This window comes from Selaginella moellendorffii, unplaced genomic scaffold, assembly GCF_000143415.4.
Source record: "Selaginella moellendorffii unplaced genomic scaffold, v1.0 SELMOscaffold_1, whole genome shotgun sequence".
Lineage (NCBI taxonomy): Eukaryota > Viridiplantae > Streptophyta > Lycopodiopsida > Selaginellales > Selaginellaceae > Selaginella > Selaginella moellendorffii.
This window is the reverse complement of record NW_003314262.1, coordinates 5,386,307-5,410,731: the sequence shown is the minus strand read 5'-3', so window position 1 is coordinate 5,410,731 and position 24,425 is coordinate 5,386,307. Positions and strand designations below refer to the sequence as shown.

Sequence of the window (24,425 nt, the reverse complement as noted above, 5' to 3'; positions counted from 1 at the left end):
AAGCCCAAGGATTTTGGAAGCCGAGATGAAAGGAAGAGCCATGAGAGTTAGTGTACCGTGGCAGGAGCTTGGCAGCGTTCCCATGCGTCCAGTCGAGGGAGCTTTTCTTTTTTCTTTGAATGGGGTCAACCTGACACTCACAGACCGTGACTCGAAACAAAAATTCGCGTTTCCCGAGAGCTCGGGCTCCACCTCGGACTCCACATCGGACACCCGAGATGGGAATATTCGAAGGCGGCATGTGAAAGATACCAAGGCATGGAATATACTCTCGCCTTTTAGGGCGCTTGGCGAGTTCGTTAGGCCGCCGGCGGCCGTACGTGACAGCGACGGGCCGAAATTCGCGACGGGTCGGTACGTACGGCGGGGGAATTGGCAAGCTGTCTCACACGTGCCGTTGGCCATGGCCTTTTTAACCGGCCCACAAATAGGGCAGACGTACGGCCGCCACACTTACCATAGAGACACACCTTCAGTAAAAATGCGGCAGCCTGATAGGCCTGCTTCTTCGTTGCCTAACACCGCTGCTACTACTACGTCTTCCACTAGCCGGCGCGGCGACAATGGCCAGGAGCTCCCCGAGGAAGGCCAAGGCGCTAGGGATTACCGCCATTCATCCGCGGCGGAGCCTTCTTCCTCCTCTCCAGCGCCGCAAGATTCATCCATATCGCGATGGTCTCGCGGTGAATCCTCTAGCGCGCCCCGACGGCTGAGCGCAGCGGCGATGGTGGAATCCGGCGGCGCGGCGGCGTTCCTTCCGGAATCTGTCGTCGAGGCCGTCGCCGTGGAGGCCGCGGCAGCGGCCGCGAGAGCGCATGGAGCGATGGCGGCGTCGCGGACCCTAGCGTGCATATTTCAGGTTTGTGGCTTTCCATTGCATGGATCCACATCCGTGATGCATCGATCGACGTCTTTGTGTGCTTGGCTGCCCGAAAGATTTCCTGCGCTGCTCGAAACATCGATCTTCTTGCACGGATTGCTTGTTCTTGGTGTCGATATTTCGATCGGGAAGATCTTTGCTCGCTTTTCTTCTCCTCGCGATTTTCTTCTATAAAGATCTCTTCGCTGATACAAGTTTCTTTCCGCCAGGTTTGCTCGGTCTGGAGATCTGTCTCACAGTCGGAACTGCTATGGGAGAACGCTTTCAACGTCGTCTGGCCAACGCAAGCCCGCCAGCCGGAGCGCTCCTGGCGGCGGGAATTCCAGCGAGCCCACACGACCGCATCGAATTTCCGCCGAGGCCGTGCCCGTCACACGATCCTCGTCGAGGAGGAGACCGGCGGGAGACACTACGAGCCACCACGCTCGCTGGCCATCTCCAATGACTACTTGGTCGGGGGCCACTTTGATGGAGCACTTCGCGTCTTCGACCTCAAGACCAAAGCGTGCGTGTGGACGTTACGAGCCAACCAGGAGGAGGGTTTCGGTCCCTTGTCCCGAGCCATAGCGGGGATCTCACTGCAAGGGGACGACATCGTTTTTGGGTCAGTGGACGGGAACGTGTTTACTGCAAGTGCCAGCCGAGGGAACCGGGTGAGAGTTCATGTGGGGAGAGTGATCCAGGACGGGGCACTCATCAGTTTCGCCGCGAGCCAGCGATGGTGGATTGCTCTCTACGCTGGGAGCGTCGGGCACTGCTTCCGGCTGTGGGACGCTGCCACAAAGCAGGTGGTGTACAGGGGTGGCAACATGACTGACGATGATGCAATGCGGGGCTGGCATATGCTCGTGGAGCGAGCCGGGCGAGTTGGCCGCGTGAGGATAGTGAATGAAGAGCTGCTCGTCGCTGCCAACCGGCGGAGGATCAGGGTTCACGACTTGGGGACTCATGGGATGCCACTGATCGTGGAGAGGGATCAAGAGGCGGAAAACAATGCCGTGGAGGCCATGGACGTGAGAGGGAACAAGTTGCTGAGCGCGTCGTATGAGGGGCTTGCGCGGATACGGGAATTGCCGACGATGGTGGAAGTGTTGACGGTGCGGCATGCGGGGGTGCATGCGAATCCGAGGCTCCGGCCAGATGATCGGGAACAGATGCAGCAGCTATTTGGCACATTGAATTCTCGACAGCTGTTCCTATGCTTCTCCGGGGCTGTCAATGCGTGGGATTGTTCGTCGGGCGAGCATCTGTATTCATTGCGGGAGGAGACGGGGTACATGTACAACGACATGGTTGCTAGCGATTCGTGCCTTGCCGTGAGCTCGCGGGATACGGGACTTCACCTGTGGGACTTTTCTCCTGATCAGGGCGATTGAAACTCTCGCTTGATGCCCGTCCACTCTCCGGCGTGAGGTTGGTTGGTGTTTCTCGGTTGATTCTTTAAGAGTGATCTTGCTGCTGTTGTAACAGTTAGGTGCTGTGCGGAGTGAGAGGCCTCTCTTTGATTCTGAGGTCGGTGCCTGGCGGATTGACAGGCAGCAAACTGTTAGGAAGTGCGAATCAATGCAAGTTCCTTCGCTGAGATTTACAGTATATGTGATCCTCTTCGGTTCATAAAGCTGGCTTCCGCGCCTAGACACTGGCCAGTTGATATCTTGCTCCTTTTTCCTCACAGGATCATTTACAGAAGGCACGCATTGCGCACATCAACATCTGGTTCGTAATAGGAGGTACGTGGATCGAATGTGATATATTTGTCTTCGTATTTGTTTGTGTGAGAGAGACAGGGGAAAGAGGGTGGACAACTAAAGAAGAAATACGGTTATGCATTGCTGTGATTGAGAAAGGCCGGGAGGTAATGTGAGAATTATGCCTTTGTAGTAACGAATTTACTCGCTTGTTTGTATATGCAGGTGTTTCTTTCTCGTGGTGTCAACCTCCTCCTGGTTTAATGAACGCTGCGCAAGAGAGGAAGTGCTGCACTGAACCGTCGTGGTACACCATACAGCATATACAGCTTGTGCAGCGGCGGGCGAGGCTTGTTGTCAAGCTATTATACAGCAAGTCATGATAAGCTCTGAAGGTACCTCACCTACCGTTGCCTCATTGCATATCATAAGCTTGCCAAGGCATCCCTCCTCTTGAAGCTTTAACTTTTCTTTTCTCTTCTTTCTATGTATCAGCCTGACACGCTGGTTTCCTCTAACTCAACAAGTCCTGCCTTGACTCCGTTCGTCTTCTGGGGTCGACTAGTCCGTAAGTTCAATTAAGCTCCTTTCTCGGTCTCGAAACGAGCTCAGTCATTCAGGATTTCAAGAGGTTTTTTTGTTTTGTTTGCTCTCTCTCCTTTTTTTTCTGGTGCCCTGGGAACGCTCACATGCGGTAATAATGCATGGTATGCTTCTGGCTATGCGTCTCTTCGCTTCTCTGTCTGTTTTTCTCTCACTTTATCGTCTTTCTTGTTTGTCTTTTTCGCTGAGGACGCGACGCTGCTTGGTTCTGTGCAGTTTTCTCAAACAGGAGATTTCGAAGCAGCAGATACGTATGTGCCGCTAACACAAATGGAAATGTGGTGATGAGAATCAGAGCCAGCCAGCTGCATGTGAACGCGAAAAAGTGCTCTCTGAAAAGAGTTTCTGTTTTTTAACTTGGAGGAGACATATGCTACAGCTTGCAGCACTAGTAACAGGTCTGTAGCTGCTTTTTTCTTCCACTAAGCATCTCTTGTTAACGGAAGTAACGCTGGGAAAGCCAACAGGATGTGTTCTATGCCGTCTTGTCTCGCTGACCACATGTTGGGATTTAGCCATTCCTGCCCGACAGGCTGGGAATTGTTTCAATTCCCACAGAGCGTATCCATAGTGTCTGCTGCTCATAGAGAAGGGTTGTTTTTCTTGGGCGTATACAGGTACATTTGTTATTACAGCTCTCTATCCAGGCAAAACAGAAGCGATTTGACAGGGCGAACGAAGGTGAGTGGTCCCATTCATATTTTCTAATTTTCTAATTTCATACGTAGTCATGAGTTCTTCATGTTCGAGTTAAGCTAAGTTGCTGCAGGATTAGAAAAATCTCGTGAGACAGAAAGACAGATCTGTCACCGATGTTCGTTCCAGCATGATGAGAGGCGCTTAGTTTATTCACTCGACACATGGAGATAATATGATAAGGAAGAAGCGTGCAGAGTTTTTCAATTTTTTTCCTCTGAAATCTAATTTGGAATCTAACACCGACTCTTCGATTACTGTAGGAGATTTCAGCAACAACAACCTGCATGAATGATTTCTCGTCAGCAGAGTGGTCAACACTGTGGAGTAGTAAAAGCGCAACTGCATCCATTCAAGCTAACACTAAAGTCAAGTAAGTACCTTACGAAACAGTAGAAGCAACTGCACTACTAACAGTAGGAAGGAGGAGCCAAGCAGCCATCTCCTTTTTAGTCCTTTCTTTGCATTGTCGCTGGAATGCCGCTGCTGCGTCATTGCCAATGATGAGGCTACGGCTATAAAAATTCCTGGGACGATTTTGCAGATCCTTCCAACTACTCTGTGATGCATTGGCTGTGCTTCCTTCCAGCTTGAACGCTTTTATCCGATGTACGCTGCATCGCCACCACGTTATTTTATAATGCAAGCTTGTTGAGAGTAAGCAATCTTAGAGATTTTGTTTTAAGAGTTTTATCATCGGATTGCTTTCTTTAAGACAGCTCGGAGATGGCTGTTGCTTGGTACCCGTGGTGGCCATCTCGACCGTGTAGCTGAATCCATCGTCGCCATTGACTCTGAATTTACCTCGAAATCGCTGGCACCAGGAACGAAGGAAATAGAGGTAAACAGCGTGAAAAGATACGATGTTTTAACTTCGAGAGTTTGGCTACAGAACCTTGCTGCCGTGTGCCAGTAGCGAGGAGTGAAGCGCTACGGTCTTGTTCTCGGTACCTATCTGGTCAGGTGACTCATGGACGAGGAACGTCCGGAGACTTAAACCGAGAAGCTTTTCTTTGTACAGTACCTGAGCTTCCGCGAGTCCGGTGCTTTGTGCGATGACAACCTCGATTGAACCATCGGGCTGGGCCTCCAGTAGCCACCCTCGGCGTGCTTAGGCCCCCCGGACGGTGCCTGCTGGGCATGTCTTTTGCGTGTAGGCCATAACTTGCTGCGGAACAGGGCCATGGTACGTTGAAATTCCTAGATTCCCCCGCCAAGCTGACCAAGGAATTGATGACAGAAATATTTGCGGGGCCGAGCAAACAACAGAAAGAGAGAGACATTACTGTAGAACCGAGCCACCCGGAGCCAGTCAAGTACTTCTTGACGAGGTGACGATTGAATCGAGTCGGACATCCCCGAAGGTCTGCTGTTTGCTTTCTTATATAAATCGATAACGTCAAACATGCTGTTTGCGATTCTGATGTGGATCGGATCTTCTCGCTGGTGCAGCAGTATGGGGTAAACTTGTTTCTCATTTTTTTCGTGGAAAAAATGTACGTAGCGACGTTTTGTTTGATGTAGATGGAGCACAGGTGGCAGAAAAGATTCTAGCGGTGGGTTTGTAGCTCTGGCTAGAGGATACCCTTGATTCTGTGACGGCATTGCTGAGAAACCTGGGAGTTCGTTTAGCTGGAAGATTGTCTGGCGAGTCTTTGGAATGTCCATTTATATATGATTTGAGTATTCTGAAGAGTTAACCTGTACAAAACAGATATGATTTGTGGCTTGCAACATATAATTGTGACTGGCTTCATCCAGGTTTGAACTGGAGACCTTCAGTGTGTTAGACTGACGTGATGACCAACTACACCATGAAACCATTAACAAAACTTCATCTTAAGCCAGGACCACAATATATTCTTCGATAAATAAGTTATCCAAGCACTGGAGGCTTCTCATGGAGAATGTTGGTGCTTATCAAGGTATGCAAACTTTTCTTTTGAACAGATCGGAGTGATTTGTTTTATTCTCCTTGCTTATCATGGATCGAGCCCCAGATGTCCTGGAATACTGGTATGGACAGAACCAGGTTCTCCATTCTATAAGAGCTTTGGTACTGAAATCGGTTTCAAGATGTGCTTGTTGCCCCAGGAAGAACAACTATCAACTGCAAAGAACAACCATCATCCTAACATCCATATGGTCTTTCGTTTAGCTGGAATTATCTTTATCTTTTGTTATTTGTCCATTTAATTATGAAGAATATCAAGAGTTGACTAAAGGTTACTTGTGACAAAAATATATTTGGCTTCATCCAGGTTTGAACTGGAGACCTTCAGTGTGTTAGACTGACGTGATGACCAACTACACCATGAAACCATTAACAGAAACTTTGTCTTAAGTCAAGATTACACCTTGATAAGCACCACATTCTCCACAAGGAAGCTCCAGTCCTCAGGGAAGTTATTTAGCTTATGCAAACTTTGCTTCTGAACAGATTGCAGTGATTTGTTTTTCTCTCCCTGCTTATTATGAATCAAGCAAAGGCAGATGTAGTGGAATACTAGTATGGACAGAGCCAATATGGATTTTTATAAGAGCTTTGGTACCAGGGAGAACAACTATCGACCTGCTAAGAACAACCATCATCTTGTCAAGAGCTCAGTGCGCACTGTCTTAAATCAAGATTAGAAGATCTTTTAATTTCGATTATGATTCATACAATCCCATGGTATGGAAACTTGTTTGAAACTGCTTCTCAAAGGAGCTGCCAGTCGTAGCTCCAGATATCCTGGAATGCTGCTATGGACAGAACCAAAATGGATTGGTTCTCCATTCTATAGGTCTAAGATCACAAATTTTATACAAGCTCCGTCTCACGTCCATCAACCAACTCATATTACTGCTGTTCAGGAATTTAATTTACAATGAAAATCGTGCACTTTCGTGTTGACAAAGTCAGGTACCTTGTGCTCCAAGCAAGCTCAACGTAAAACTCCATCCTTCCTCATCTCTCGCAGCTCCAGCACTCAATTCGATGGCGGCAACAAATCGATCCGCATCCTCGAGCTCGCGATCCATGTTCGCAGATGGATTCCAGGAGCGCCACGATCTGGAGCAGTACTTCTGGACCGAGGCCACGGTCAAGCGGTTGACGCAGGCGCTCGAGGGGATCAAAGAGGGCGAGATCTGCTGCCTCACGACTCCTTCGCTCGCGCACGCCTTCTACTTCCAGCACCAGCGGACCGAGCTGCTGCTCGACGTGGACACTCGCTTCCGCTACCTCCCAGGATTCCGCTACTTCGACTTGCGGATGCCGGCCTCGTTGGGGTCCGAGCGAGATCATCCGATGAGCGTAATCGTGTTTGACCCTCCATTCTTCTACATTCCTTTGGAGGTGCTGTTTGAGGCGGTGACGAGCATCACCAAGAACAGAGCGAATTGCAAGCTGGTGCTGGGATTCCTCAGGCGGGAAGAAGCGGCTTTGCTGCGTGTGTTTAAGTCGTTTGGGCTCAAGCCCACTAAGTTTGTGCTCGAGTATGCCACGGTCAAACCCAACAAGTGGAGAAACTACACGCTCTACTCTAACGTTGACCTTCCATGCATCAAGAGAATCACAAAACCTTGATCTTGTTGGAACCGTAGAAAGTGTCCATTTTTTCGTTGCTTGTGTATACTTCTCACTCCAAAGGCACAAAGAGAATGCGAGAAACTGTAAAAAACTTGACAGCAAAAGATTCCTAAATGCAAGTTCATAGCGAGCAAGAATAGTTTTTGATGTTAGGACAGTGAAGACTGAAACAAGACTCACCGCCATAGCTGGAATCTCGAGCTTTAGATGCATTGCTGTGCTTCAAAGATTTATCATCAGCTTACTTTCTTCAGGACCGCTCGAAGATGAGGCATAAGCTGTTGATTAGTACCCGAGGTGGCCATCTCCACCGTGTAGCTGAGCTCATCGTCTCCAGTGACTTGGAAGCGCCTCGAAATCGCTGTGACCTGAAACCAAGCACAGCGTGAGAAAGGAAAAACACGATTGCTAACTTGAAGAGTGAGAACCTTGCTGGCGTTTCCCACTAGCGAGGAGTGAAGCGTCACGGTCTTGTTCTCGGCATCGTACGTACCTATCTGTTCAGGAGAAATGGTTTTGCTTCATTAGCACGAACGTCCGGAGACTTGAAAACGAGAAATTCGCTCTGTACAGTACCTGGACTTCCGCAAGACCGGTGCTTTGTGCGATGACAACCTCGAGCGAGCCATCGGGCCTGGGCCTCCAGTAGCCACTCTCGGCGTGCATAGGCTCCCCGGACGATGCCTTCCATGTCTTTTGCGTGTAGGCCATCACTGGCTGGAAAACAAGTCCATCGTAGTACCGGATGAGCAAACAAATCATGGCAAAAAAAATAAAAAAATGCAAAGAACAAACAAGAAGAAAACGCAAGCACTGACTCAAGGTTTGCAAAGAACGAGAAGAAAACTCGAGCAATGTCAAAGTTTGCAAAGAACTAACGAGAAGAAAACTCGAGCAATGACTCAAGGTTTGCAAACAACTAACGAGAAGAAAACTCAAGCAATGTCAAAGTTTGCAAAGAACGAACGGGAAGGAATCGCAAGTTTGGACACTTTCCACGCAGCGAAAGGAATTGATCGAGAGATGGACACACAAAAGAGAAGCTTTCTCCTCTAGAAGCAAGCCATTCCAAGGAAAAATCCCAAAAGTACCTTTCCAGTGTGCCAGAGGCGAATTTCCTCGCCATAGCCGAACGATTTGATGGTGGGAAAGCCGCCCTCCCCAGCTCCCCGCCAAGATCCCAGTAGAAAACCCAGCGGCGCCAGCGCTGGATGGATCGGCGGGAGAGTATCGGTCCTCGCCCCCTCCATCCCGAGCTAGCTATTCGCGCTTTAAACCCTTGGGCTGGGCGGACCCCCCATTGTTTTATATGCATTTTATTCAAATCAAACCATTGTTTTAGGGTTTAAGCGAGCGAGGGAATGGCGCGGCCGGAGGTTTGGATTCCTCCACCGTCTCTGCCGCTTCCTTACCCGCATTCTTGCGCCATGCTTGCAGGCGATCGTCGACTACAGCTCCGATGATGACAGCGGCGATGGCGATCCTGCCCCGGCCGCTCGCGATGATGCCCCGCCCAGTGATCGGGCCTTGGCCTTCGCCACGATGGGCTTCACGGCGGAGCAAGCCTGTGCTGCAATGCGCGTCCACGGCGACGACGCTCCGGACGATGTGATCATCGACTACATTCTTGCGATGCAACACGATGTAAGTTTTTTCTTTCTTTTCTTCTTTTCGTTTCGTTTCTTCTTGGTTTCTCTGACACACGAACGTTTGTTAGGTTGCTCCTCCGGCAGTGGCATCCACATCTAGTGCCATCTCTGTAACTGGAGATTCAGAGGCACAGTTTTTTCTTTTCTTTCTTTGGTTTCTCATTGCTAACTTCTCTGAAGCAGGAACTAGACGATAGTACTGGAAATGATCTCCTCCGCAGCATGGGTTTTTCCACTCAAGACATCGCTGAAGCTATGAGCAGCTGCGGTGAGAACGATCTTTTCTTTTCTGGTTTCTGATCTGGCGCAGGAAGTGGAGCGGCGATTCAAACGATCATTGCGTATATAATTGAGCATGGATCTGGCGCTCAGCCGGTAGAAATGTCAGCTTTTTCTGGTGTTGAGAATTCTTTATCTGCAGGACGAGGATATGACTGCGTTAGATACATTGACGACACTCGGCTACAGCTACGAGCAGGCGTCACAAGCAATTGCATCGTGTGGTGAGCTTTTTCCGTTCGAAAAGGATGTCTATCAAGATTTGCATTTTCAGGGGCGGAGGACATCGATGTTCTTGTCGATTTCCTCGCAGCTCGCGACTTCGACGCGTTCGAGGACGATCTGGAGGTAGCAGTTCCCCGGAAGAGAAAACGAGCGCGGGTGGAACATCACTCTCGTCCACTAAACGGTTTTGGCTCGCCGGACGAGACTCTGGAACGTCACTCTCGTCGACTGAAAGGTTTCGGCTTGCCGGCCGAGACTCCCATTCCCAGGAAGTAAGTATATGTGCGTTCTTTTGAGCTTTACATCTGATATTTGTTGTCGATTTCTTAGTCTCACCTCTACTCAAGCAAGGAAACCGTACTTCTACTTCGAGAATGTGCGCACGATGCCGAATGGATCCTGGGATATCATTTCCAACTCACTTTATGGTATCCAACCAGAGTTTGTGTGCGCGAGGTAGCTCCGTGTGTTTCATTTTTCCGAAAGCCACCATGCTTTGTTGCTTTCTTTTTTCCTTTGCAGCCATTTTTCAGTTTCTCGTAGAGCAAGAGGATACATCCACAACCTCCCGCTCGAGAACAGGCAGCTGATTCTCCCGATTCCACCAAAGACCATTCGAGAGTTCCTGCCAGCGACGGTGCAGTACACACCCGCCTGGGACACCCGGCAGCAGCTGAACTGCATCAACACCTGCGGGAACACAGCGTCCTTCTGCCGCAACGTCCAAAGGTTGATGGCCGCGGGCGAGCCGTCGGAGGAAGCAAAGAAGACCATCATGTCGCTCGTCAGGAGGTGGAACTTGGTGTGGACGGGGCCGGGGACGTGCTCGCCGCTGGAAGCACACGAGATCGAGCAAGCGCTTGGCTACGAGCGCGGACACACGCGAGGAGCGATCACGATCAACGAGCGCTTCAAGTCGCTCGGCAACACATTCCAGGTGGACGTAGTCGGCTTCCACCTCTCGGCGCTCCGTCCGCTCTTCCCCGATGGCATCCGGATGCTCTCGCTCTTCTCGGGCATCGGCGGCGCGGAGGTGGCGCTGCATCGAGCCGGGATCAAGCTAAAGTTCGTGGTGTCCGTGGAGTCCAACGTCGATAACAGGAGGATCTTGGAGAGGTGGTGGTCGACGTCGGGGCAGACTGGACAGCACCGGATCCTCGACGACGTCCAGGACTTGACGATGGCGGTGGTGGCTCGGCTCATGGAGGAGAGTGGTGGATTCGATCTCGTCATTGGCGGCTCTCCGTGCAACAATCTCACCGGGAACAACAGGTCGTCGAGGACGGGATTGGGAGGCGAGCACTCGGTGCTGTTCTTCGAGTTCTCGAGGATTTTGAACCTGGTTAGATCGCTCACGCGGTGAAGGTCTCTTATTTTTCTTGTTGGTAAGGTGGTTTCTCTCTCGTTTTCTCTCTTGACGATGTTTTTTTCTTTCGTGTTTAGCAGGATAGGAACACTCACTGATCGGCTTCAAAGGCCAGTTTTGTAGCATACCAACTCGAGTTTATACAGCGAATTTTTTCGCGGGAAGCTTTTAAGTCGAATTTCTTGTTTGGTGATTTTCTAGGGTATAGGGCTTATGGCGATGGCGCGGGTGGAGGCCGTGTTCGTGAGCGCCGGCTGCAACAAAACGGTGAAAGCCGCGGCGTGGGGGCGCTGCGATCTCGTCGCATTTGCGACGCATTCCTCTGTCGGCATCTTCTCGCCAAAGGTCTGGTTTTTTTTTTTTCTGTTCTTTGTTTTACGATCACAGTGGTCGATTGAGAAAATATTTGCTTCCGTTTCCAGGCATCGCAGATACTTGTATCGCTTTCCGGTCACAAGAGCAGTGTCAACTGCGTGGAATGGCTCGACTATACAGGAACAGGCATGGCATAAATTTCTTTCCTGGCTTTTTAATTCTCTTCTCTTCTCTTTCGTTGATGAATGTTCTTCTCAGATGCTGGTGAGTGCTTTATTTTATCCGGAAGCGCGGATGGGGTTGTGATCTTGTGGTCGTTTGTTCCATCACAGAAAAAGGTCTGCGACTGAATTTCTTTTTTGTTTTTTAGTTTCTCGTTCTCGGCTGAGTTTGCATTGCGATGTTCTAGTGGAGGATTGGTTCGCAAGCAACAGTTTCAAAAGGAGGCTCAGTGACCTGCATTGCGAGTATGATGATTTCATCCACCGAGGCATTGTTTGCGACAAGCACATCTGATGGCGGAGTATGTGTATGGAGTGCCTCTTTACTTCCTGGTAGGCTCTTGTTTGCAATTTTCGTTTTTATTGCTGGCTAAAAGCTTTCTTTGTTTAACAGGAGACTGCAGCCTTTTGCTTGTTGACACTGTTGAAATGGTAGTATCTCGGCCAGTGGTGGCTGTGGCAATGGCTCGTTTACCAGGAATTTCCGATATCACTATACTAGCAGTCGGAAGTTTAGACAACACCATCAACATTTACGCCGGGAGTAAACTGGAAAAGGTTTGATGCTTTGCTTTGTCACCCTCTAATTTTCTTTTTTCTCTCCAGTTTACTCACGCTTGCAAACTTAAAGGACATCAAGACTGGATCCGTGGTCTGGACTTCTCCGGCATCGTACATCAAGAGGATGGGGTGGAATCTCTCTTTCTGGCAAGCTCTTCGCAGGACAGGAACATCAGAATCTGGAAAATACGTTCGAGATCTCCTGGCGCTGCCTCGAGAGGTCCCAGTTTGAGAACTTACATCGAAGGTCCTGTTTTCCGGGCTGGTAAAGAAACCTGGCAAATCTCTCTCGAGTCGCTGCTCGTTGGCCATGAAGACTGGGTGTACTCCGTACGTTGGCAGCCTCTTCTGAAGAACAAAGTCCAGCCAATGTCGGTTCTGTCGTCGTCCATGGACAAGACGATGATGGTTTGGCGACCAGAAGCCAAGTCGGGGATTTGGATGAACGAAGTCACGGTTGGCGAGCTCGGACAAACGGCATTCGGCTTCTACGGTGGTGTCTGGAGTCCCGGTGGTGATGCCATCTTGGCTCACGGATTTAATGGCTCGTTCCATCTCTGGAAGGAAGTGTCGACTGGATGGATGCCGCAGCTCGTCCCGTCCGGGCATTTTGGTCCTGTTGTCGACGTTGCCTGGGCTTCGAACGGGCAGTTTCTGCTTACAGCGAGTCACGACCAGGTACGGCTTGTTCTTGCTAGAATTTATTCGCAGTGTGTGTGGTTTCGTGCTTTGCAGACTACCCGGGTGTTTACTTCCTGGAACAAAGACGCAGAGAACTCGACTTGGCACGAGGTTGCGAGGCCGCAAGTCCATGGCCATGACATGAACTGTCTGGCGATTATCCGAGGGAAAGGAAACTATAGATACGTAAGTGGAGCCGACGAGAAGGTTGCGAGGGTGTTTGAGGCTCCCACCGCGTTTCTAGACACGCTCGATCTTCTCACAAGCTCGAGTGGCAACGAGGAGGCGAGGCAAGGCGTCCAAATCCTGGGAGCAAATATGTCCGCACTGGGCTTGTCTCAGAAACCAATATATACTCAAGGTTTGAGACAAAAAAATGTTTTTTCTTTTGCACTACTAACTTCGTTCTCTCTTGCAGCCGACGCAAACCAGGATTCCCGTAGTAATGCGTTTGACAGTGAGTACGTGCCAAAGGCGGTTCCTAGTGTCCTCACAAAACCACCACTGGAGGAACAGCTCGTCCAAAACACGCTGTGGCCGGAGTCCCACAAGTTATATGGACACGGCAACGAGCTCTACTCGATGTGCTCGAACCATGGTGGCGAAATTCTTGCCACTGCATGCAAGGTATGCGAGTTTTGTATCTCTTGTCAACTTACTCACACAAAGTTTCACAGGCGCAAACTCCAAGCGTAGCCGAGATATGGCTCTGGGAGACAAAGTCTTGGCGGCCGATCACGCAACTTCGCTCGCACTCGCTCACGGTAACGCAGATGGAGTTTTCGCACGACGACCGCTTCCTTCTCTCGGTGTCCAGGGACAGGCACTTGTCTTTGTTCCGGATTACAACAGGTACGTTAGCTTCGAGCCATTTTCAGCTAGGTACCATTTTCATTGTGCCAGCTTTCCAACGCTTGCTGGTAAAACTCGAGGCCCACAAACGGATTGTGTGGACGTGCTCCTGGAGCCCGCACGACAACAGGTTTGCAACAGGCTCGCGGGACAAAAGCGTGAAAATCTGGTCGATAGTCGAACAAGAAGGAGACCAAGAACAAGAACAAGCCAAGGTGGAGCTGCTTTCGACACTGCCGAGTTTCGCAAGCAGCGTCACGGCTCTCGCGTGGGGGTCCAAGGATTTACTCGCGGTTGGGATGGAATCCGGGATGATAGAGCTGTGGAGCGTCGCAGCGAAACAAGCTCCCAGCCTCGTCACCAGATTCGACTCGCAGCTTTGTCATGCGGCGGCTGTCAATCGGCTGTGCTGGAGTGAAGATCAAGAGCGCTCGAGACTCGCGTCCTGCGGTGCCGATCATGCAGTCAAGCTGTTCCAAGTTAATACTTAACAAGTTTTTCTGAAAAAGGTGGCAAAAGGTTCCTTGGAAAAAGGTTTCCTTGGAAAAAGGTGGAAAGACCTTTTGGTTAGCCTAGTATAAATAGGGGAGAAACATTAGCCGTATCCTAAAGAAAAGAGAGAGAGAGAGAGAGAGCAGCGATGGAATCCTTTGGAGCTTACACAGTTGGGGCGGAGCTGGAGCGTGAGGCCTACTGGCCAGCAGCCAAGCTCCGGATTTGCATCACCGGCGCTGGAGGATTTATTGCATCACACATTGCACGGCGACTCAAGGCGGAGGGACACTACATAATCGCATCGGACTGGAAGAAGAACGAACACATGAGTGAGGACATGTTCTGCCACGAGTTCCATCTCGTGGATCTGCGCGTCATGGACAATTGCATGGTGGTGACAAAGGGCGTGGATCATGTCTTCAATCTCGCGGCTGATATGGGCGGGATGGGTTTCATCCAGTCGAATCACTCGGTCATCCTTTTCAACAATACCATGATCAGCTTCAACATGCTCGAGGCCTCCCGAATCAATGGAGTCAAAAGGTGTGGATTCTTCTTTTGGTTCCGAGAATTTGGAGCTCATTTTCCTTTTGGCTTGCAGATTCTTTTACGCGTCCAGCGCATGCATCTATCCGGAGTTCAAACAGCTAGAAACGAACGTGAGCCTCAAAGAAGGCGATGCATGGCCGGCAGAGGTATGTGAACGAAGAACCCTTTCTTTCTGATCTGGAAGTTGTAAAACTCTTGTTTTCCTTGCAGCCCCAAGATGCCTATGGGCTGGAGAAGCTGTGCACCGAAGAGCTGTGCAAGCACTACACCAAGGATTTTGGAATCGAGTGCCGGATTGGGCGCTTCCACAACATCTACGGGCCTTTTGGTACCTGGAAAGGTGAGCTTAGATTCTTGGAACTTCCTTTTTCTTCTCTTGCTCGAAGCTTAGAGTGTGATGGGTGACTGACAAATCGATCTCACAGGCGGACGAGAGAAGGCTCCAGCCGCGTTTTGTCGCAAGGCCTTGACTTCCACCGACAAATTCGAGATGTGGGGCGATGGTATGCAGACGCGATCCTTCACGTTCATCGACGAGTGCGTGGAGGGAGTCTTGCGACTCACCAAATCCGACTTCCGGGAGCCGCTCAACATCGGCAGCGACGAGATGGTGAGCATGAACGAGATGGCGGAGATGATCCTGGGCTTTGAAAACAAGCAAATTCCAATCCAGCACATCCCCGGGCCGGAGGGAGTCCGCGGAAGGAACTCGGACAACAGTCTGATCAAGGAGAAGCTGGGCTGGGCTCCCTCGATGCGACTGAGAGATGGGCTGCGAATCACCTACATGTGGATCAAGGAGCAGCTTGAGAAGGAGATGGCGGAGGGATCACACGACTTGGCGGCAGCTTACAGCTCCTCCAAGGTTGTGGGAACTCAAGCTCCAGTCCAGCTCGGCTCACTCAGGAAGGCCGACGGAAAGGAGTGATGCATTCCACATACAATAGTGTGACTTCAGTTTTTCTGGATTAGAAACACAGAAAGTTGACTAAAATTTGACTGTTTCCCCTAAGAAACCACTTCTAAATATAATGCTAACTCGCTTTGGGTAGTATGACCCGGTTCTCAATCTCATCTGTGAAGTTATATCTTCTTCTCCACAGAATCTAGAACAAGAGACAAAAATATCCATTTTTTATCTGGAGAGAATAGATGCACTTTACCTGAAGAGATCGTTGTTTCAATAGGATTTTATGACACTCGTAAGCACCCTTTCCTCTCTATGTAGCATTCTCCACACATGCTTAAGTTGACGATCAAGGTGCCTGAGAGCTAAAAAACACTTGCGATCTTAAATAGGCATAGAAACAAGCAACAACAAATGGGAGACAGTCCGGAAGGATGGAGAGAACCTGGAGATCGTCGAGGTGAGGCCGCAGGAAATGCCCCGATTCCTTGATATACTCCAGTAAGCTCATCTCGTTCGGGAAGAACTCGGCTAGAAGTGGGATGCTTCGCATTCGCTCCATGATCGGCTTATTCTCTCGTTAAGCTTTCCAGCCGGTATGGCTGCTTAGCTTCCCACCTTGTAGCCTGCCAAGAAAGAAACGGGTATGATCGAAGTGAGTAAACTAAAAACGTACCAGCGCAGCCGCTCCAGGACGTTTGGCATCTCAAACTCTGGAGCTAAGATCATTTTCCTGTCCACAAATCTAAGACCATGGAAAAGAGCAAAAGAACAAACCTTTTTCCTAGAGCCATGACAAGGCCGTAAGACTTGCCAGCATCCGAATCCAAGCTTAGTGCGTGAAGAAAAAAATCGTCAAAAATCGTGGCTTACCTCGCAAGATATGGAAGTCTTCAACGAGCTGGTATCCATCCATAACGGAGGTTTACGCGAAGAAGAAAGTGCCACGAACACCGACGAACAAGAAGCTTGCTCGTCGAGAGAAATGGTTTCTTCTCTTCCTAGTAAAAACTTCAAGGAAAAAAAAAGAGAAAAGGACCACTTAAACAAGAGACTTGCCTGTGATAGGTGTTTGCATTTGAGACGCATTTCTAGCGAGCTTGCAATCCAGATTCAGATGCAAATTTTTAAGTGTGGTAGCCACCTTGAGCTTATAACCTTGAAATTTTAAAATTCAGTCTACTCCGAACAGACCTAATAATTTCTTCACAGCACAAGGAGCTGTGAAGAGATTGGTTGTGGCAAGAACGAATAGAACAACCATTTCTGGTCAGAGAGGGAACGGGGTAGACTAACAAACTAGCAAAAAAATTTGTTCCACATTACATGTAGCAATGCACTTGGTAGTGTTTATTATTTATTAATTGCATTGATCAATTGAAAGTAGATTAACATTATTATAAATATCCTAGAAAATGTTTGAAACTTTATAAATTATAAATACAAGATTAATCTAAATAGATGGTAAAATACCTTAGAATATCCAAGATTATTCTAGGTATATTCATTCCCCTACAGGTTTACTTAAGCAAACTAATATAATGTTGTATGAATATAAATCTAACAAAGAAATTATTTACTTGATTTGTACTTCTTTTAAATTTTTTTTAAATATGTTTATTTGATCTTTTCTAGCAAGTTAATCTATATAAAAAGGATTATAATGATATATTATACTTTAGCATCTATTATAGAATTGTTATATTGCATGCAAATGAGTTTTTTGTAAGGAAAATTTCTAAACAGACATAAAACTACAAAGCAAAACTTAAAAATTTATTCTTTAATAATTTACTACACTATGTAGCACCATTTGGTTTGCTTCAGAAAACTATATTATATTATTTTAGTTGTTAAGGTTATTTTAAATAATATTAATACAATAGCATTGGCTATTTTTATGACTAATAAATATTATAAATTGAACATGTGAGTGCATGGAATATGGAAAGGGAATACAGAAATGTGCATATCAATTAACCCAAAAACCCTAGCTTATATACAGGAGCGAGTGGTCCGGATTGAAACCAATCCGACGGATACCAAAATCCACTACGCTAATATTAGTATACGGCATCGTAGCTGTACACTTGGCCCTCACATCATCCCCTCCTCTCGGAATAATGGAAGGCCGTCAGGGTTCTCTTGTAGATGGGCCGGGATCTGGAGGAACGTCAGGAGGAGGCATCGGTGGATCTGTAGACGATATTAACTGTTCCTGATCCCTTTGTATGAAGCGTTTTAACCGCTGCACATGCACAATCTCCGGAGGATCGGCCTGCTGAACGTCATGCCGAACCTCATAAACTTGTGGTCCAACTTGCCGCAACACCCGATACGGTCCTTTCCACTGCGCAAGGAGCCCCTTAGATAAACCACATACCGTAAGATGGGGAAAACGGACTAACACCAAATCATCCACTTTGTACTCCGTTGGTGGACGATGATGGGAATTGTAGCGCCGTTGTTGTCCCACTTGTACGCGGCCTAAGTGTTCAGTAGACTCTGCTCGGACAAGTGGAAGAATGCTTGTCAAATATTGATCCCATGACCTAGCATCAGGAGCTCGTGGCAATCGTGAAGGTAAACCCAGCTCTGTTGGTAATATTGGATCATGACCATATAGAAGTTTATATGGTGAAGCACCAACAGAACTCTGCACCCCGGTGACATAAGCATATCAAAGAGACGGCAAATAACCATCCCAATCCGAATGTTGAAAGTTCACATACTTCGCAATCATCCCTTTGAATGTCCGAACGAGCCGTTCCACCATACCGTCTGATTGTGGATGATAAGCACTCGTAAAAGTGTGGCGTATCCCCAACTGAGATGTCAAAACATGAAATACCTCAGCCATAAATGCAGGACCATTATCCGAAAGAATCCGTTCTGGACAAGAATGCTGGAACACCACTCGATTGAGGAGGAAGTATCCAACAGCAGTTGCAGAGGCACTAGCAAGAGCACCAACTTCCACCCAACGAGTCAAGTAGTCAGAAGCAATAATAACATACTCATTGCCAGCAGTCGATCGCGGAAAAGGTCCCATAAGATCAAACGCCACCAACTCAAACGGACGAGAAACTGCAATTGACTCCAACCGTCCTTCCGCAGCACAAGGGGGAGTATTACGAGCTTGGCACCAAATGCAGCTACGCACATACCGGATAATATCACGTCGCATCTCTGGCCAATAGAAAGATCTGCGCAACTTCTCGGTGACACGATGGTGTCCCATATGCCCACCTAGAATAGGAGAATCATGGTAGGCATGGAGAAACCGCGGAATAAACACCGAAGGCACCACCAGCCGTAAATGAGCATCAGGATCCGTCCCCACAAAATAAAGAAGGCCATCTTCAAGGTGATATTGAGAATGTAAATGCCGAAAAGGCAAGTCATCAGCAAGTGATGCAGGATTCTCAAACCCATCTCGAAGCCTTCGATACCACGGCTCAATCTTTTGAGCCTCGCGAACCTCATCCAGAGAAGGTAGATCTTGCTCTACGCCCTGTGGACACTGAACGTCAAGGACAGCAACCGCCGACGGCACAGAATCCTCATCTAGAAAATCCACAGATGCTGGAACAACAGGTTCGTCAGAAACATGAGAAGTGAGTGGAGAAGGAAGAGGAGCTCGAGAAAGGGCATCAGCATCAGCCATAGAACTCCCTGGGCGATGAACAACATCGAAATCATATATCTGAAGCTTCAAAGCCCATCGAGCCGTACGACCAACCAGGTTCTTCCGCTTCAATAATGAAGTAACAGCAGCATGGTCACCTTCAAGTAACGTCCGAGAACCATGTAGATAGGCATGAAGTTTCTCGAAACCCCAGACTGCTGCTAAACACTCCTTCTCCGTCGTGGAGTAGTTCATCTCCGCTGGTTGTAATGTACGGCTTATGTATGCAATGGGATGGCACTGACCAGGCACACTCGAGCTCTCTTGCATCAACACACCTCCAAGACCAATGTCAGAAGCATCTACGCGCAAAATAAAAGGTCGAGTGTAGTCAGGATATGCCAAAACCGGAGGAGTCGTCAATAGCTCTTTGAGATTCACGAACGCCCGCTCACAATTGGGAGACCAGATGAAAGATGACGTTGATGACTTTAGCAACGCTCGCAATGGTAAAGTGCGATCGGAAAGATGATCCACAAAACGACCGAGATACTGCACCTTACCCAAAAAACACTGCACATCATTCACACACTTCGGAGTAGGAAACTTTAGAACAGCCACAAGTTTGTCAGGATCAACTTGCAAACCCTCACGAGAAATACGGTACCCAAGATAAGTTGTGTCCTTGGACCCAAACACGCACTTCGACCGCTTTAGCTTTAAACCAACGTTGCGTAGCCGATCCAACACTTTACAAACATCACAAACATGCTCCTCCCACGTCCCCTCCGAGTGGATCAAGACATCATCAATGAAGTCAGCCGTCACCTCCGGCATATCGCAAAGAACCTCGTCCATCATCCGCTGAAAAGTTGCTGGAGCATTGTTCAAACCAAACGGCATCACCAAAAACTCGTACAAACCAAATGGTGTACGAAAAGCAGTCTTAGGAATATCGTCTTCAGCCATCGGTACTTGCCAATACCCAGAAGCAAGATCTAGCTTGGTGAACCAACGACTTCGCCCCAGACGATCCAAGAGATCAGCAGTGTGAGGAAGAGGGTATACGTCCGGGATCGTCACTTCATTTAACGGACGATAGTCGATGCAGAAACGAATACTCCCATCAGGCTTTGTCACAAGATGAGGTTCACATGCCCAAGGACTCCGCGACTTCCGAATAACACCCTTCTCCAACATCTCCTTGACGTTTGCACGTAAAATCTTGATCTCCTTGGGTGACCGACGACGAACAGGAACCTTGATTGGACGAGCATCCCCGGTTGGAATGGGATGACGTGTGGCAATCTTGGCCCCAGACGATAGGTCAAATTCAAAGAGATCAGAATACTCCTTCATGAGCTGGTCAACAGCTACAACACAAAGATCATCGGAGGGATCGGAAAAGGGAAGAGCAGAACAAGATGGAAACACAAGAGGAAATAATGGGGGAACAAAAGTAATGGAAGCAGAGGTAGAAGTAGAGGGATGAAGAGGTACGAAAGTGAGAGGAATGGATGAAACATAAGGAAGTATGAGACAAGGGGGAAAAGCCTCAAAGTCACACTTGGCATGATTGTGCTGCAACCAATCCATACCAAGAATGAGGTCAAAAGCTTGACTCGGCACCACCCGCAACGACTGCAACTCAAGCTCGAGATCGCCCACATGCACAACCAGGTCCGCCTCATCTCGTGCACATGCATGTGTACGGCCGTTGCCATAAAGAATGAAAACTGGATCCGCTGCACGACGCAAGTGTAGACGACAACGTGTGGCAATAGGTCGAGCAATAGAAGATAAACTCGAACCTGTATCAACCAACACGGAGAGAAGAATAGGAGACCTCTTGTTATAAAAACGAGCTTGGAAAGTAAACACTAGATGAACCGGTGCTGAGTGAACCCCTTGATGATACTCCCGAAAGAAAGATGGAGGGGTCACTAACTTATTCGCGTAAGGTCCCTCCATTACTCGCGCGACTCTTTGTTTCCCGAATGCACCTCGGTATCCAAACCTTCCACCACAGCAGCACTAACGGGACGTTGCTGACGCCAAGGTCTCCACCCAGGAAATGGAGGTCGCCAATCCGGAAAGCGCCGACAACGCCGATAAGTATGACCAACTTCATCACACGCCCAGCAACGAATGTCACGGCCACAACCACGTCCTCGCCCTTGTCCTTGGACTCGAGTAGCAGCAGCATCAACCTCCATGGGAACAGGACCATCACTCATAGGAAGTGGAGCTGAAGGACGTGTAGCAAGAAGTGGAAGAGGCGACGTCTCATAACGTTGTGCCAAGCGAAGAGCATCGTCAAGAGTGGTAGGAGCAAGTGCATGCACAAGTCCGACAAGATCCTGACGAAGTGCTGGCCACAGCATTCCTAGCTTGATCTGCTCCGACATATTTGGCTCCGCACGAAGCAAAAGACTTCGGAAACGAACGCCAAATTGCATCACCGACTCAGATGGCCCTTGGTGAAGACGATGCAATTGTTGGAAGGCATCATCACAATCGTCGGCGTGTCCGAAGGCGCGTTTGAAGACGTCCGGAAGAACACTCCAATCGCCACGAGTAGCTGCGCTCAATCCATTGTACCACTGCAATGCCGTCCCTTGAAGACATGTGGGGAACTCACGCAAACGTCGAGCATCATCCCAAGAATGATATGTGGCAACCACCGTGAAGTGATCGAACCAATGGTACACATCATCCCCAGGATTCCCACGAAAGAACTCCGGCCGAACACGAGGATTGGCACCAAAAGCAGGAGGAGTTGTACCATGTGCCGTGAACGCCACCATCAACTGAGTTTGGTTGTTCAATTGCAAGCGCATAGCATCAAGCAATTGAACCAACTGCTGCTCTAGAGTCAAAGGAGGAGATTGCAGATCGGTCATGAAAATGAATGAGAAAGAAAGAGCAAAAGAAGAGAAATGACAAAAAGCTGGAAAGAAATGGTAGATCTAGACAATGCAAAAAGCTAGATCTAAACCAAAATCCTGAAAGGAAAGAACAAAAGAAAGGAAATGGAAAAAGCTAGATCTAGACAATGCAAAAGCTAGATTGTGAGACACAAAATCCCTAGGCCCCAAAGTGGAGCTGGAAGGGCGCCACATGGTAGTGGCCGAAGCGAGAGCCAAACGAGCGTAACACGTTTGGACCAAAAGCTCCGACTTGAAAAGTCAAGAGCGGGAGTAGAACTCCCAACGAAGTGCTCGAGGAATGAGCACGAAGCGAGCAAAAGGCGAGGCTCCAAAAAGGGACCCAAAAGGACCAACACATGACACGTGGGAGTGTCCGAGATGGACTCGAGATGGAGTCCGAAGTGGAGTCCGAAGTGGACCCGAGATGGACCCGAGTTGGAGTCCGAAGTGGAGTCCGAGATGGAGTCCGAGATGGAGTCCGAGATGGAGTCCGAGTTGGAGTCCGAGGTGGACCCGAGATGGACCCGAGTTGGAGTCCGAAGTGGAGTCCGAGATGGACCCGAGATGGAGTCCGAGATGGAGTCCGAGATGGAGTCTGAGGTGGACCCGAGATGGACCCGAAATGGAGTCCGAGATGGAGTCCGAGATGGACCCGAGATGGAGTCCGAGATGGAGTCCAAGATGGAGTCCGAGATGGACCCGAGATGGAGTCCGAGATGGAGTCCGAGGTGGACCCGAGATAGACCCGAAATGGAGTCCGAGATGGACCCGAGAGGGAGTCCGAGATGGACCCGAGATGGACCCGAGATGGAGTCCGAGATGGAGTCCGAGATGGAGTCCGAGATGGAGTCCGAGATGGAGTCCGAAGTCGAGACCGAGACCGGAACCGAGACCGGGACCGAGACCGAGACCGAGACCGAGATCAGGACCGAGACCGAGACCGAGGCCGAGGCCAAGACCGAGCCCGAGCCCGAGTCCGAGTCCGAATCCGAGTCCGAGTCCGAGTCCGAGTCCGAGTCCGAGTCCGAGTCCGGAGCCTGAGAGGGTGAAAGCCCAAAGCATTCGTCTCCCAGACCCTGGGGGGTTTGGTGAGCTCCAAAAGTATAGTAGGGGGAGGACTGCAGTGGAGCCAGTTTGGCCAGGAAAGGCCAGTTTGGCCCAGGAAGGCCGGACCCAGTGTTGGGTGATGAGCTGCCCACTGGGAAGTCGAAGACTAGAGTGAACACGGACCGACAAGCGGGGTAGCTTGGTGAAGTGTTCAAGAGCCGGCTCTAGTTCCCCCGGGAGATCGACTGGCCGATGCTCCCAGTCCAAGTGTGGGTGGCACTACCTACTTGGATACCTGGTGTGGCTCAACGGAACCCGCTCTAAGCCCATGGCTAGAGCACCTAAAGGCGATAGGTGGGGAGAGTACCCAGGTGGCTCGCGTAAGGCCACGGTGTTCCGAAATGTTGTCCCAAAGGCCCAGACTGTGGAAAGGAAGAGGAGCAGCCCTCTGGGGTAGTGACCAAGGACACAGTCATGTGGTGAGGAAGTCCCAGAGGACCGTGGGACTTAGTGGTCGGGCCTGTGAGCCTCGATCCAGTGGCAGTGTTGGCAAACACGGCTAGGGGCAGAAAGGGACTTGGTAGGAACTGACAATGGGACTTTGGGGAAGGCAATTCCCCAGGTCTGTGGGCATCCTAAGGATGCTAAGGAGTGGATCTAGGATGACCACTCGTGGACACATGGCCCAGTCTTGGAGAGACGAGGTGGTGATGCAAGTGGTGTTGAACCACTAGTGCAGCAAAGGTGAATGGGCATGGCCTTAGCGTAACGGGCCGAGATGTCAGTGGTACCTTTGGGTGTCGGTCTCAGGACCGGACACGTGGAGCACTTGGACCAGGTGCAAGTGTGGAGTGGCATGGATGCCATTCTTGGGGCTAGCAAGTCCCAAGTCCTGAATTGGACTGATGGAGGTTGTGAATGAGACTCCTCCAAGTGGTTGGAGGTGTGGTTAAGTGACTAAAGTAGAATGGAAAATTTAGTCGCTTACAATTTGGTATCGGAGCTGTTCCTTAGTCCGACTTTTATTGGTGCTCAAGTATATCACCACTAGTGTTGGCATCGGAAGGTCCGAGGAGTGGGCCTATCCTTGAGGAGTAGCAAGTCGGGAAGACATGGCTCTCCATTACAGTTCATGTGCGAACTTGTAGACGAGGTGGTGGATAGAAAAGGGCCAATAATGGAACGACTTTGGGATCTTGGGAACAGTAGATGGCTTTTCTCAAAGAGTTGAGGATGTGATCCAGATGAGCGTTTGACTTAGCAAACTGGCTAATGTAGT

At 49.4% G+C, this 24,425-nt stretch overlaps 6 protein-coding genes, 1 long non-coding RNA gene and 2 other non-coding genes across 12 annotated transcripts; 6 read left to right on the top strand and 3 right to left on the bottom strand.

Moving 5' to 3' along the window:
* The first annotated feature begins 426 nt into the window (after window positions 1-426).
* LOC9663261 (transcriptional regulator STERILE APETALA) lies at window positions 427-2,473 on the top strand. The gene is made up of 3 exons (XM_024683803.1): window positions 427-859; window positions 1,090-2,293; window positions 2,351-2,473. The coding sequence occupies exons 1-2, from the start codon at window positions 482-484 to the stop codon at window positions 2,254-2,256; spliced, it is 1,545 nt and encodes a 514-aa protein (XP_024539571.1). The 5' UTR covers window positions 427-481; the 3' UTR covers window positions 2,257-2,293; window positions 2,351-2,473.
* A 3,142-nt stretch (window positions 2,474-5,615) lies between these two features.
* TRNAV-AAC lies at window positions 5,616-5,689 on the bottom strand. Its single transcript has one exon. It is a non-coding gene; the product is annotated as a tRNA-Val (tRNA).
* Window positions 5,690-6,115: 426 nt separating this feature from the next.
* TRNAV-AAC lies at window positions 6,116-6,189 on the bottom strand. The gene has a single exon. It is a non-coding gene; the product is annotated as a tRNA-Val (tRNA).
* A 700-nt stretch (window positions 6,190-6,889) lies between these two features.
* On the top strand, window positions 6,890-7,438 carry LOC112348574. The gene has a single exon (XM_024681397.1). The coding sequence runs from the start codon at window positions 6,890-6,892 to the stop codon at window positions 7,436-7,438; it is 549 nt and encodes a 182-aa protein (XP_024537165.1).
* A 127-nt stretch (window positions 7,439-7,565) lies between these two features.
* On the bottom strand, window positions 7,566-8,712 carry LOC9646908 (UPF0678 fatty acid-binding protein-like protein At1g79260). The gene is made up of 4 exons (XM_002961708.2): window positions 8,533-8,712; window positions 8,018-8,158; window positions 7,870-7,938; window positions 7,566-7,809 (listed from the first exon to the last, which is right to left on the bottom strand). The coding sequence occupies exons 1-4, from the start codon at window positions 8,689-8,691 to the stop codon at window positions 7,678-7,680; spliced, it is 501 nt and encodes a 166-aa protein (XP_002961754.1). The 5' UTR covers window positions 8,692-8,712; the 3' UTR covers window positions 7,566-7,677.
* Window positions 8,713-9,314: 602 nt separating this feature from the next.
* Window positions 9,315-9,701, top strand: LOC112350355. The gene is made up of 4 exons (XR_002993732.1): window positions 9,315-9,358; window positions 9,401-9,465; window positions 9,512-9,593; window positions 9,644-9,701. It is a non-coding gene; the product is annotated as an uncharacterized LOC112350355 (long non-coding RNA).
* An 88-nt stretch (window positions 9,702-9,789) lies between these two features.
* On the top strand, window positions 9,790-11,138 carry LOC9646907 (DNA (cytosine-5)-methyltransferase DRM2; the record flags this gene model as incomplete). The annotated part of the gene is made up of 4 exons (XM_002962206.2): window positions 9,790-9,866; window positions 9,925-10,050; window positions 10,117-10,979; window positions 11,041-11,138. Coding segments are annotated over 3 exons (1,044 nt in total), but the record flags the coding sequence as incomplete, so codon positions are not given.
* Window positions 11,139-11,148: 10 nt separating this feature from the next.
* On the top strand, window positions 11,149-14,194 carry LOC9646906 (elongator complex protein 2). 4 transcript variants are annotated; one of them, XM_024686319.1, is made up of 10 exons: window positions 11,149-11,305; window positions 11,383-11,461; window positions 11,534-11,613; window positions 11,685-11,829; window positions 11,891-12,054; window positions 12,103-12,735; window positions 12,793-13,099; window positions 13,157-13,365; window positions 13,416-13,590; window positions 13,642-14,194. In XM_024686319.1, the coding sequence occupies exons 1-10, from the start codon at window positions 11,174-11,176 to the stop codon at window positions 14,079-14,081; spliced, it is 2,364 nt and encodes a 787-aa protein (XP_024542087.1). In that variant the 5' UTR covers window positions 11,149-11,173; the 3' UTR covers window positions 14,082-14,194. The 4 variants fall into 4 exon arrangements, with proteins under 4 accessions (XP_024542087.1, XP_024542082.1, XP_024542079.1 ...); XM_024686314.1 differs by having other exon boundaries at window positions 13,621-14,194; XM_024686311.1 differs by having other exon boundaries at window positions 12,793-13,365.
* A 36-nt stretch (window positions 14,195-14,230) lies between these two features.
* On the top strand, window positions 14,231-15,564 carry LOC9663260 (GDP-mannose 3,5-epimerase 2). Its single transcript, XM_002962204.2, has 4 exons — window positions 14,231-14,628; window positions 14,687-14,780; window positions 14,845-14,974; window positions 15,060-15,564. The coding sequence occupies exons 1-4, from the start codon at window positions 14,231-14,233 to the stop codon at window positions 15,560-15,562; spliced, it is 1,125 nt and encodes a 374-aa protein (XP_002962250.1). The 3' UTR covers window positions 15,563-15,564.
* Window positions 15,565-24,425: the final 8,861 nt, after the last annotated feature.